Source organism: Ptychodera flava, chromosome 19 (genome assembly GCF_041260155.1).
Source record: "Ptychodera flava strain L36383 chromosome 19, AS_Pfla_20210202, whole genome shotgun sequence".
Lineage (NCBI taxonomy): Eukaryota > Metazoa > Hemichordata > Enteropneusta > Ptychoderidae > Ptychodera > Ptychodera flava.
Genome location: NC_091946.1, coordinates 27,813,423 through 27,827,216, shown reverse-complemented (window position 1 = coordinate 27,827,216; position 13,794 = coordinate 27,813,423). Strand labels below are relative to the sequence as shown.

Sequence of the window (13,794 nt, the reverse complement as noted above, 5' to 3'; positions counted from 1 at the left end):
GCAGTCATCCCAAATAAGTGTTATATAGTATATTACTAAAATATTATGCATTTATCGAATTCAGTTTATGCCTTCAAATTAATTTTATGTGCTGAAATCAATTCTACTAGTATCCGAACTCAACCCTCCTTATCACCCAATGTACCATTATATTTATCACAAGCAGTAACAGTAGCGCACAGTTTTTTTTGTTTTATTTAAACATAATTCACTGGTACTTACTTATTTGGATGTATAATTAACGACGTATAATAATGTTCATTTTATAATAATTTATTTTGATTTCTTTCCAATGCGTGTACGCAGCGTCCAACCAATTAATTGAAAATTGAAAATTGAAATCACCTTCAAAATGCAATTTTCATTTGAATGAAATAACAACCAATTTTTAATATTCGTTTTTTCTGACAAAATTTTTATTTTACCGATTTTTGGTACGGTTTTCGCGGCCAATCAATTCTCAAAAATATTAAAATGCATTTTAGCACAAAAAGCGTTATTTAATGATTGAAATATAATTTTATTTTCCATATTCATCTTAATTGAAAATACCAATTGACAGACCAATTTTAATAAAGCTTCTGTTATTTGGTTATTAATGAAACATTACTCTGTTTCGCCTTGTTCATATTTTGAATCCGAAATGCAATTATCAGTGAAAACAAAATGAAATTTAATCTATTAATTCTATTTTATTTCTTAAATTTCAAAATCGCACGTGTTCTGGATTATTTTTAAGGAAAGTTTCTGTTTTCATATTATAATTTGTATCCTAAAATGATGTTTTCATTTTCAACAAAACAAAAAAATCATTACCAGTATCAAAATATTACCTAATCTTAAAATAAAAAAATAGTACTATTTTCAAGATTCGTAAATTTATTACGGGACATTGTAGCTACGTATTTGATGAAAAACGAAATGAAGAGAAAGGAAACTCTTTGAAATAAAATCATGTCTTACCGATTTAAGAGGAATTTGCAATTTTACTTGGTGCGTGCGAAAATTAGAAATTGAAAATTGAAAATTGTAAGTTTCAACCTTTTTCATTTTTTGGAAATGGTCGAAAGACGACTCATTTGAATTGCTATTCCCGGCCCTCTACCGGCCAGTGGGTGAGCAGCATCAGTGCGTACGAGACTTCCAGTTTCCGCATCGCATACTTGTTCCCGCGCTCACTGCATGTGCTGCGGAAGACTAGCCACCGAAGACGATATAAAGGAATTGAGGGCAACTCTAAACATTGGCCCTACTATGGCGAGAGTGTCCTGCTTTGGCTACGCCGCCTCCCACGGCGTAGCCAAAGCCGGACACTCTCGCCATACTCGTAGGACTACTCCACACATCGGCTCTACCAAGATTGTTTAGTATTACGATGTGGTGAATAAAAGGATCATTGCATTTATTTTGTGTGGAATACATGGCGAGACACCGGTGAATCGGGGTAAGCCTAATTCACGTGCCACGTGCCGCGAGCCAGAAGTAGGTGAATTTTCACTCCAATTTAATTCATTGATTCATTTTCATGAACAAATCAACATTCGGGCTTCAACGCCGCCTTCTAAATGCATGAACTGGGGACCAGCGAATGACCAGCGTGCATATGCAGAAAGGGACTCACGAGAAATTATAGGGAGGGAGGCCAGTATTTTTCAAAATCACACTGCACGTAAATTTGTAACATTAAAAATTGATCAATCAAAATTCCGTACATTGATTTTGTAGACCATATGTTAAGGTTGCTATATTGCAAATATGTAGGTCCTATCGAACTGTGACTGGTATGGGCGTAAGCCTATTGACAGGTATCAATAAAAACGTTGCAAACAGGTTTATTTTGTGGACAAGTCCACCATCCTGCCAACTTGTATCAATCAAAATGTTATCAAAACGCTGTATTTCGCACGCGTGCAAGTAAACCACAGTCCCACCACAACACATAGGCTGCGGGCAGGCCTAACATGAACGCGATAGGCATACTCGTGTCAGGCCAGGTCAACATTGATTTTCGAAACACGATACACTCTTGGCCAGTCTTGGTGTCCTAATCACGGGCAAAAGACGACTCTCACTTTATACCTCCATGCGTAAACAAATGTATTTCCAGTTAACCACTGTGACGCTTACCAGAGACTCTGCATGTAGAGGTGTCGAAATTGGTCAAACTCTAAAGATTTTATTCCATCTAATCAATTTCAATCCCGGACTTATGTAAGTTTGGCGCAACAAAGGTAGTGTTGAGATGGGTATTGTGGTGTTGCCTGAATATACTACGGGCATGTATAAACTAACGCAATTCCTAGATTCCGTCCCTCCCTACAATTTCTCACGAGTCCCTGGCACGCGGCACGTGAATTAGACCCTAGTCATGTAATCTGGGTTCCCGGTAAACCGGTTTGTTGATTGAGTGATTCGTCTTAACGGTGTTTCGGAACCAAAAATGGGGTTCCTTCATCAGTCGCTCTATTGTTTTGTATCCCCTCCGCTTGGTTGTGTGATGAAGTCATCTTCGTCCTCGAGGAGGAGAAGCCAGATTCGTTATTGAGAGAGTTCAGAGAGTTAGCCACTCTATTGACTGACTATATAGTGAGCGATCCGGTGTGTGGTGTCATATTATAATTGACATGACCCAGCATCGACCGGAGTTTCTAGACGCTTATAAGGATTTTGTTTAAGGGCATATTTTGAGCGTTGCTAGTGCTCGTTATGTTAACAGTATATGTTGTACTAATCATTGGTCATTGTTCGGCGTGTGGCGTCGCTTAATTTCATGTATTTCACAAAATCTGCGCACTGATCTCTCGCTTAATCCTGACAGATTAAGATCAGGAAACAAGTCTTTCAAAGTACATGCTATCTCGCGGTGTGTTTTACCTTCAAAAACAACCATTTGCCGCATGGAAGACAACTCCATTTTAATTTACCGCAGTTCTTGCGTTGACGGAAGCCGGAAATCTCGCACGCACCGCTGCAGCTGCTCGTCCACTGGCCGGTAGAGGGCCAGGAACAGCAAAGAAATTGCACGTAAGTCGTTTTTCGACCATTTTCAAAAAAATGAAAACGGTTGAAACTTACCATTTTCAATTTTCAATTTTCGCAAGTACAAAATGAACAGCGAATTCATTTTAAATTGGTTGTACATGATTTAGTTTCGATTCTCATCATTTTTGTTCTCCTTCAAATGTCAGAAATATCCTCTCTTTAAGGCCTATGATTTTATAAAATCGGAAGAAATACCATTTTTGTCATGTTAAGATAGAATAAAGTTGAAGACTTGCAATTATTTTTATGCTTTGTTGAGAATGACAACATCATTTTTAAAAAATACATTGAAATCAAAATATGAAACAAGGAACGTTCAATAAAAGTAAACCCGAACTTGTGTCTTCAAATCTTATGAATGAAACACAATTAATTGATTAAAGCTTAATTTGTGTTTACTGAAAATTGCTTTTCGGATTCAAAATATAAAGAAGGCGAAACAGAATTATGTTTCATTAATAATGAAATAGCAGAAGCTTTATTTAAAACGGGCCGTCAATCGTTTTTTTTTAACGAAGATAAAAATGAAAAATAATTTTCGATTTGAAACATTTCAAATGTTGCTTTCTATGCCAAAAGCTGTTTAATATTTTTGGGAATTGATTGGCCGCGAAAACCGTACCAAAAAATCGGTAAAATAAAAATTTTGTCTGCAAAAACGAATATTAAAAATTGGTTGTTATTTCATTCAAATGAAAATTGCATTTTGAAGGTGATTTCAATTTTCGATTTTCAATAAATTGGTTGGACGCTACGTACACGCATTCTTTCCCTCATTCCAGGAAGAATAATGAAGACAAATTATTCATTTCTGATTGTTTAACTAAAGTAAATTATGGCCATGTAGTGGTGCATAATTTTTTGTGTGGCCTGGCGTGACCCCATAAACTCTATGATTCTGATGATTAGCTAGATCTCCTCTTTCCATGGTAGCAATGCTAGATTTGAACATGGTTCCTGTATACCTTTAAACATTTTTTTTAACCCAGCAGGCTAAGACTAGGGGAATATTAAAAGTTAAATGTTTCATGTTTAATATTTCCCAGGGCTCGAAATTAACTTTTTTTCCCTGGTAGTCCACTTGGGCACCATATTTTGAAGTTGGTATTCCGGTGACACTGGCTGGTAGCCCATGCATATTTTAAGATCAGGGGTATCTTTTTTTCGTTAACCAGACAAGAAAGGGCTATTTTACAGGGTTCTGCCCATGAAGTGAATTTTATGTGTGTGTACTGTGTACTGTGTCTGTGTGTCGTCTGCTCCACGCACACCGTGTTGTTCGGTCAAACACAGAATTGCAACATCTAAGTCAGTTACTGTGACCAACTCTTTTGGTTGGAAGCAGTGGCCGACTGGTTTGTGTGAGCCTAGCAGGTAGGCGATGTTGCCGTGAGTGTGTGGGGGTTCGAATCCCGTTTGGGTTATAGTAAAATTTATATTTCTTTAACCTGAGTGGACAGTCCTGCTGGTGGATATTTACTTGTCCCCGAGTCTGTCTGATAGCTCAGTAAAAAGCTTCGTGCTTTTCCGATTACTATATGTGTGTGTACTGTGTACTGTGTACTGTGTCTGTGTGTCGTCTGCTCCACGCACACCGTGTTGTTCGGTCGCGCACAGAATTGCAACATCTAAGTCGGTTACTGTGACCAACTCTTTTGGGTTGGAAGCAGTGGCCGACTGGTTTTGTGTGAGGCCTAGCAGCTAGGCGATGTTGCCGTGAGTGTGTGGGGGTTCGAATCCCGTTTGGGTTATAGTAAAATTTATATTTCTTTAACCTGAGTGGACAGTCCTGCTGGTGGATATTTACTTGTCCCCGAGGCTGTCTGATAGCTCAGTATAAAGCTTCGTGCTTTTCCGATTACTATATGTGTGTGTACTGTATACTGTGTACTGTGTCTGTGTGTCGTCTGCTCCACGCACACCGTGTTGTTCGGGTCGCGCACAGAATTGCAACATCTAAGTCAGTTACTGTTGTTACGTGCAGAGAAAACGAACAAAAGGGTGAACTCAGCAGTTAACGTTTAAACAAAATTTATTACGAAAATAAAACTAATTGCTAAGTCAGGGATAGAGTACAAGCTTTAAAAGTGTACAGACTACTTATCTCAGCTGGGACGGCAAAGCTCCAGTCTCAGAGTTGTAACAGTCAGTTGGATGAATGAACAGTCCTTGCGGGCTTGAAGCTGCACAAAGTCCACAGTATAAATCCAGCGTTGGCAGTGAAGGTCTTGAAAAGTCTTGAGAATGACTACTGCTGGAGTTTAGTAACACACAAGAGACACGATCCCAAAACGTCTGACTGCAAGCCTGCTGTCCCAGTATTTATACTCATGTGTTTACATAAGCATATAAGAACGATCTAGAACTTTTATTGACATGCTAATTACTGTTCTAAAATTATCTCTCTTACACAACTAATCAACTTTCCAGAACATTCCAAACATGACTAATTGAATTCAAGGCTGTGAGGTCATTAAGGGCAGTGACCTTGAGAATGTTCTAGACATATTGAACTCAGGTCATGATGAGTGTGGGGGGAAATGACCTACATAACACTGTGACCAACTCTTTTGGGTTGGAAGCAGTGGCCGACTGGTTTTGTGTGAGGCCTAGCAGCTAGGCGATGTTGCCGTGGTGGTGGGGTTCGAATCCTTTTGGGTTATAGTAAAAATTTATATTTCTAGTCTTTTGATGTGTATACTTGCACACCCTATAATGCCAAAGGAAAAGGTGTAGCGGACGACAGTGGGACTCTAAAGTTTTGTGACCTATAAACAACCCGTTTCACTCTCACAGTTGTATGCAATTTTAAAAATCGCCATGACAACATGACAACAATATGGCCTTTTCAGCACTGAGACATACTGTAGCAGGGCTAAAAATAGACCATGGCCCTTCTGTTGGGAGGAGGCATAATTTCCGTGTCATTGTGATTGATACATTATTATCAAAATGCAACGAGAATGCGTTTTTATTGGCCATCGTTTCCTGTGCCTGTCATTCAAGTACGTCAGTTCAGATATGGAAACTTTGTTGCAAAATTCCACTGCACGGCCGGTCGTCTCCAGAACAAAGTCATACTATGGCAAATTTCTATGCCAAGCTGGGTTTGACTGCATTTAGATAGCTCGTCCCAAAGTGACGGACGCATCTTTCAACCTTTCAGTTTGGTGAAAACGCATTTATTGATTCGCCAAAGGCCTGTGGACTCGCTTATTTTTTGCACAAGTGCTACATGGACATAGGAAAAAGGTTGTTGAATACTCACTGTTTCAGTGAATCCGCCATGATGAGAGTTCTCAAATCAAAAAATGTTGCCGAGCTCGAATACAAATGTCTTCTCATTAAATTACGTAATTGTTATACAAGAGTTAGCATTCCAAGTCTGTCACCCTGATTTTTTCAAAGTTTGGAGAAGGTCGACATTTCCATCTGAATGATTGAACGACGTGAAACGCAAAATTCCATCTGGCAATATGTACAGTACAATACTGTATACCGTCGCTCCAGGTACGTATAAAAGCCTATACTCCACGAAATGGCCACAGGCGGCGTGAACTTTCTGAAAGGATTTCCTAAACGTCCTACTTGTTACCTAAGGGATTCACTTGTGATGTCCTGAAAGTATTCTGTGCAGTAATTCCAGTTTCTGTCAACATGTTAAGCTCAACGACAAGATTATAGCACGAGACGTAGTGTACAGACTACACATTCACGCGCAGGTAAACTCAATTGCGCATGCTCATATTGGCAGACTACACTGGCAAAGGAGTGCGCATGCGTGAAGGTATATTTGCAGCAAATACACTGGCATAGACTCTCCACAGTCGCTGTGCCTTGTTTTGTGCGCGCCCACGACTGCCACGATGGGCCTGCATTCGAACACCTTTTTTTCAGAATTTCCAAAGCTTCAATGAACTGTTATTAGATTTCTATATAATACAGCCCTTAAACTTGTGATAATAATAATAATAATAATAATAATATAATAACAATATGCCCAAGCAAAATCACTGAATCGTGTTATGTGAAAATCCTTAATCAAATTTTATGGGGTTGTAAATTATTTTGTTGTAAAATAATCGCAATCATACCAATCCATAATCCAATGACAGTAGGTCAGAATTCGCAAGACAATAGTTGTAAACATAGACACAAAATAGCACAGAACAGACAGTAAATAGACGGTACAAAACAAGTCATAATATGAAAGAAAGATATATGGACCTCTGGCCAGAAGACCAAGAAGTGATGTCAGGTGTTTCGAAAATAGTAAGCGCATCCTGCCCCACATGTGGCACCCGCCATATATCAATCTATAAGTCAGATAGGTAGTGGTCGCTAACTAAGGCCCAATGTCACCGATGCCATCAGTGATCATTTGTCGAAGAGAGATATTGTATTTATCTACCAGCTTGCGATACCTGCCAAAAAGCGTTTGAATGTAGAGACAGTCTTGCTCTGGTGTAACCTTGTTTTAATAGTTTGTAAGAGAGATGGCCATGTCTCTCTGAGAAATCACCATGTGAACTGCATGCTCTAGCATATCGAATAAGCTGGGAAATGTATACCCCATAAGCTGGTGAGAGTGGAATATTACTTATGAGGTGTGGAAAATTGATGATACTAAAGTTGAAATCATCTCTCTTGTCGTATAGCCTAGTAGAAAGGTGACAATGCAGTCTATGTACATTTGTTCTTGTTCTTTGGGTTCTCGCAAAGTAGAGGAAATTTAATAATGTTTGACCTCACGTAGGTATTTGCCTGTCTTCCAAATGCTTCATTGTTAACTTGCAGTCTGTGGATCACCAATGAACATGAACACAGTTTGTAATATTTGGAAGTTCTCTCTGTAAGTGGAAAGAAGCCTGTGTACACTTACACTTAGTTGCAACGAAATCAGATTGAGATTCAAGAAAAGTCGTTATTGTTGTAACTTTTTGCGTATTATTTTGATTTCAGTTTCTTCAGTCGCTATGAATTGCCCCATCTCAACACAGAAAAAGTAACAATGGTAAATATCCTGGTGATGTACTCCACTAAAAAGAGGTAAGTATTATTTAGTTGAATACACACATCTACAAATATAGCATATTCCATAGACGAAATACGCTGATATACTGAAATCTTTTAACTTGGTATACTCTTTATTTTGAATATTATGCTTCGAAAGATATAATAGGTAAAGTTACATTAATAACATAATATATCCGGGCTTAGTTCCGTATGCAGTGCCGGAGATTCAGTTCGTATTCTTTTCCAAACATTTTTTTAAAAATCTGTAGCTGTCGAGATGCAAGCCCTGGTTGTAAACTAAAGATCACATTTACAAAGGAATAAAGATGTAGTTATATTTGAAGAAAGGTACTTAAAGTCATCAAGAGTTGCATCTGAAGTTTTGTTATGCACTTGCCTCATCATTAATCAGAATAAATTTAGGATCTAATAGATAATAAAATTGTTGTCAAAATGATTTTCTGGTCTTGTATTGCACTACAGCTTCTACTCTGTTGTTGCCATTTGTTAATTTTGTTTTCGGTTTTCACCCCTTCCGGCCATGCCGAGTTTATGAAATACCAGTTCAATGTCTGCAAGTAAGCAAATTGCCTACTTTAAAAGTATCGAGTGTGTGCGCTCTTTCTTCTTACTTACCCAATAAAATGCCACTTTGTGCTTGTCACATGGGATATTTTGATTTGCTGCAATTCATTTAACTTTACTGATTTATTGCCTTGATGATCACTTTAACGTTTGTAAAAGTGTTCTGCTAAAGTTAAATATTCCTCTCTCGACACCTTAATAGAGAAGTTTCAATAAAAGAAATACATCCTTTTAGTAAGATCAAGGCCTTCTACCATTATTATGATATAGGGCTCAGCCCTTGGTGTCGCGCCAGGGTTATTAAAGATTGGCAGTGTTATTTGTATTGATTCATGATAAACTGTAATTGTTACTTCATAAACGTTTATATGACAACTACCGGTATGCCCAGTTTCCCTCTGATGAAAGCAGTTCACGTACGTACACGACGTCAAACCCTGCAGCAGGGCAGGTATAGATTTTCTGTAGCGTGTAAAAATTTTGGACAAAATTGGCAATTTTTACAATGATAACAGCCTATTGCGATAAACAAGGGACGTATTATGCAATCATTATCATTGCAATGGTAACCGCACTGCCCACCTTCCACTTGCAAGCAGAAAACTGTAGCGTTCCATCTAAAAACTGGCAATTTTTGAATCTAATTATTGACACAAGGGCGCTCTTCTATAATTCAATCCCAGCATTCTTAGCGTATGCTCCCATTCATATGCACGACAGTTTTCTCGCTTTATCTATATTAAAGATATTTTGTATCAGCGACAGTGTGCATAATAACGTTTACTGGCTAATAAAAGAGGTATATTTTATAAAAGGCATGTTATATAATAGTAATTTGTTTCGTTTTTGTTTATTTACGAGTACTCAAAAAAAAAAACATGGCGGCGCCCGTGAAAGAAGGGTACACTTCCGGTTACTCGCATAGTATATTATGAATAAGCGCATGCGTAGTCAGTAAGCCGCTGGCGCCACCATTATTATGACTCTCGAGTCAAAAAAACATGACTGACTAAAAGAAAAAACACATGCAGTTCAATCTGACTGTAATGTAAACCCAAAATCGTTTTCTCGCTTCAGACCGTATCAGAACATTGTTTCTTTGACTTTGATTTGGCATTGTAGATTCAGCAAATACATTTACCTCATAGCCAGTCAATATGTAAGTGAGTTGAACGGAATTGACCTTAAGGTAGCTCGCGGCTCGCAAATGAAAGACTTAAAATTTTACTCCAACTATTTTTCAAGCAAATTTCAACCATTCTCTCTCAAAGTCAAGAATAAAATCGGGGGTCACCGTGCAGAGTTTCGTACAAGAGAAATTGATTACCAATATTTACCGAAATTTTGCATTGAAGATGGCCTCGTGTTATCGCTATAGGGAAAATAAAATTTCTGATTTTCGCCCAACTAAACTGGTGAAAACTTCATATACTCCATAAGCGTCAAAATCAATCCTCACAAATGGTTGTCAAAAGACTATTCTAAACGTTTGAGAGTACGATTATCTGTCCCCGAGGCACTTAATACCTTAACATAAACTGAATAAACTGAGCTGAATTGTGCTACCTTAAACAGAAAGGATACCTGCGGTAAAGGTTCAATCAAGACACTCCAAGACGAAATCGAGCTAAAGTTCAAAAGAGCCGCATGGAGATGTAAGAACTTTAGGTGAGTATCGAATGTTACATTTTCTGTGTATTTGTCCAATATAGACCTTCCAAATGAAATTTTACCGAGATCGTTTCGTACCTATCCGTCGTTCGATAGTTTTATTTTACTGGTTAGCACAAGTAATGTGACTTACATAAACAACTTAGCAACATTCATACGCAATGAAAAGAATAGTGGATTATTCGCCGTTAGTTAAAGTCTCTGTAATACTGTTTCTCTATGGCCTGCAGCCTATTAATATGAAATGAATTATTGATTGATAGTTTTTATAGATGGTACAATATTCTTGTATGTAATCCCATGAAATTTTATCTGTTCGACGTCATCGTAATACGAGCGTATTTCGCAGAGTCGTACAACGTCTAGCCGAAGGGGAAACGTTGTGTCTCCGCGAAATACACGCGTATACGATGACGTCGAACTGAGAAAAATTCCATGGGATTATATATTTAACACTTTATTTTTCGTTGGCGCGATCTGGGTTTCATTTCGCGAGATTAATTTTATTTAATGGCTAACAAAGCCGATCACCCTGGACATATGCAAATATTACTGGGTACTTTCATTTATTACATCCGATCACGTTGTAAAATGATACATCGAATGCCATATTTACCAATCAGAAATGCGGTTTCGGTCACGTGAACTTGTCAATCATTGTCTTGCGTTGTCCCGACGCTAAGGGAAGTCAGCCATCGGCTGCCAGGGGAGGCTTCACCGCGCCAGCGCCTTAGTATAACCAGAGTTATTAGAATATTTTCAAAAGAAGGGAATTCAATAGACTTGCTCTAAGTCTCTGGGCATATAAGTATCAAAATATATCATAAATTGGAGGACTAAACAACCGCAGACCGTCGAGCTGATGGTAGGCTGTTAGGTAGATCGTAGGTTGAACGAACGCCCTGGCGCCAGCTAGTAACTCAGTTGCCGAGAAAAGCCAGGCAACTGGGGTCCAGTCAAGGAATTCAACTACTATATAGAAATAGTAGTTCTTATTCTGGGGGTGTCGTGGCTTTCGAAATATCACAAGCTTAGGATCTTGGCGAGGCCAGAAAGTTCCGTTCGATGGCAGCGGTGCCCACTGTGACCAAGACTACGTAACGGGCTATCATGTCATCGGTCTCCGCCAGTGTCACTAACCGAGCCCGATCTCGGTCGTCCACTGCAGAATTCAGGCTGTAGCTATAGCTGAAAACCGATGTCTTCGCCACTGCAGCCCTACGCTATACAGGTTCGATTCCGATCAAGAATTTACGGCATTTTTATGTGATGAAGGAAATTTATCGTTGTTCGTAATGACTTGGTGTTTTGTGCCTTCGATGTCACTTTTCTGAAGATCAAACGGTACTCATTTATTCAGCTGAACTTACCTTAATATGTAGCTTTAGGGTTTATCTCCAAGTATGACGTCCACAATTGAGCGTGTCGTACAATTCACATAGGAGCCACGACATTACTGTTACTGAGCCATGGTCCCGTGACTGAGCTATCAACACAGGCGCTCCTTAGCTTGGTAGTCTGCTAAGTAGATCGATTTTCGGATCGATTTATGAACCCCGTAGTCGATATGCCCGTCACTGCAACATAAATACTCACAAGGTGTGCAACAGAATCACTCAAAAACACACACCACCCGATTTGTCAACTGGCCGTGCGCTCACACAAAATATTCAGAATTACACTTCCATATACCTAGTTGTACCACAAATTTAACCATATCCTCGAAAATCACGCTGATAAACGTGTTACTCGCATCATCTTGAAGAAATCGGCCGTGTTTTGAGACCAAGCGTAGTGAAATGCGGCCTGCAGAGCGATTCTACCATATTACGTAATATTTTCCACTGTTGATTGTTTCAACTATACTTCGTCAGGGACGTCATGCAATGACCTTCGTTTCGGTCGTTGATTAGCCAATCAGCAGTAGAATTATTACATCATGTGGTAGAATCGTTCTACACCATGTGAGTATTTAGGTTGCAGTGGCGGGCATATCGACTACGGGGTCATAGATCGATCCGAAAATCGATCTACTTAGCAGACTACCCAGCTAAGGAGCGCATGTGGCTATTAAATCGATCGACGCGTCGACGGCACGTTCTATTCCTGGCTCGAAATAGCTAAGCGACTCGAAATATCGTTGATCATGCCTTCTTTAGATGTCTGGATTTATCGCATCACCTTTTCGTAACCAGAACACGGTATCGATTGCGAAATATCGGTCTGTGCACGCCAGCGTCGCGGCGTGCATCAAGTGCAGGAAAAAAGTTCCGGTTGATGACGCACAACAGGAGTAAGTCGGATTTTTATCCTTCCTGTTTTACGTCACACAGGTGGCGATTTGATCGAGTTCATACAATAAGATGTAGAATTGACCCGAATCTAAATAATAGAAAGCTTTAATTATATCACCATATTGGAGAAAGTAAAGTTTGAAATAACTTTGAAGGTTGAAACAAAATTCTCATTCGAATAAGACTGGCTCCGAGCTCAGCTGTCAAGCTCCACAATGTCTGACGTCAAAAGCATATGTGCTTGTACGAACGGAGTAGAAATCAACTTTTCTCATATATAAAACTATATATATGGCTTGTTTTTACTGACTGCACAAACTTTTATGTTCTTTTTTATTGTCGAAGTAATCGCCAATTAACGGCTCACAGTCTCGAAAAAATGTTATGGCTTACAATCCAGAATCGTCTTCAAAATACCTGACATGGGTAATTTTCTTGACATGTAAATCACGTAGTGTTGAGTGATGTTCATGTCGACGTTTAGTGAAAAAGGTCATAGGCATACAAGATGACAGAAAATCAAATACATTGCAATAAATCATTTGCCCTTTTTGAATCACTTAGAATAACATGTCCACGCGATATTGTAACGTTCACAAGTAAGAATGAGTGACTGAGGCTGCAGTCGGCACATTGTAAGGTTTCAAAATTGCTAGATCTGCGGAATGGATTCAAATTGTTGTGCTGCAGGCAAAGACACCCTCAACAATGTGTAAAGACGATGGTTTCAATACACAAATACGTTGCCAGAATTGAAATCTGATTAAAACAGCGTTTCTATAGTGCGACAAAACTCACGAAGAAGTTTCAAAACGTAACATATATCAACAAACACAACATTAATAAACACAATGAAGCTATACTTTTATGTTGCTGAAACGCCTCAGCCTATTGAACAATGACGTTTCTAACAGTTTCCTTCACCCACATTGCCAGGTCCGCAAGGCGGGGTAAATCTCAGGATAGAGGGAAGGTCTCTGCCTTAATAGTCACCTTTGACTGACAAAGTGGCTCAGGGACTATCTTTTTACAAACATATATAGAATTGTCGAAAGTGATCATCCAAAGTACAGCATATTGTTGGAAACTAAGGAATTCGCTGTTGGCCAATTCAGGCTTTCTCTGACGCTTCGTTTGATTTCATTCCAGGGGGTTCTCCCTATTCAGGAGATTCTTTGGTCGGAGA

The 13,794-nt window shown here is 39.0% G+C and overlaps 1 protein-coding gene and 1 long non-coding RNA gene across 2 annotated transcripts in view; one reads left to right on the top strand and one right to left on the bottom strand.

Moving 5' to 3' along the window:
• The window catches only part of LOC139118741 (ADP-ribosyl cyclase/cyclic ADP-ribose hydrolase-like), a 55,138-nt gene extending 46,569 nt beyond the window's left edge, over window positions 1-8,569 (top strand). The window contains exons 7-8 of the mRNA XM_070682165.1: window positions 8,005-8,091; window positions 8,542-8,569. Coding sequence (XP_070538266.1) covers window positions 8,005-8,091; window positions 8,542-8,569 — 115 coding nt within the window. The remainder of the gene's footprint in view (window positions 1-8,004; window positions 8,092-8,541) is intronic.
• LOC139119141 (uncharacterized) overlaps window positions 1-13,794 on the bottom strand; it is a 204,347-nt gene that overhangs the window by 107,935 nt on the left and 82,618 nt on the right. The gene's annotated exons all lie outside the window — the stretch shown is intronic.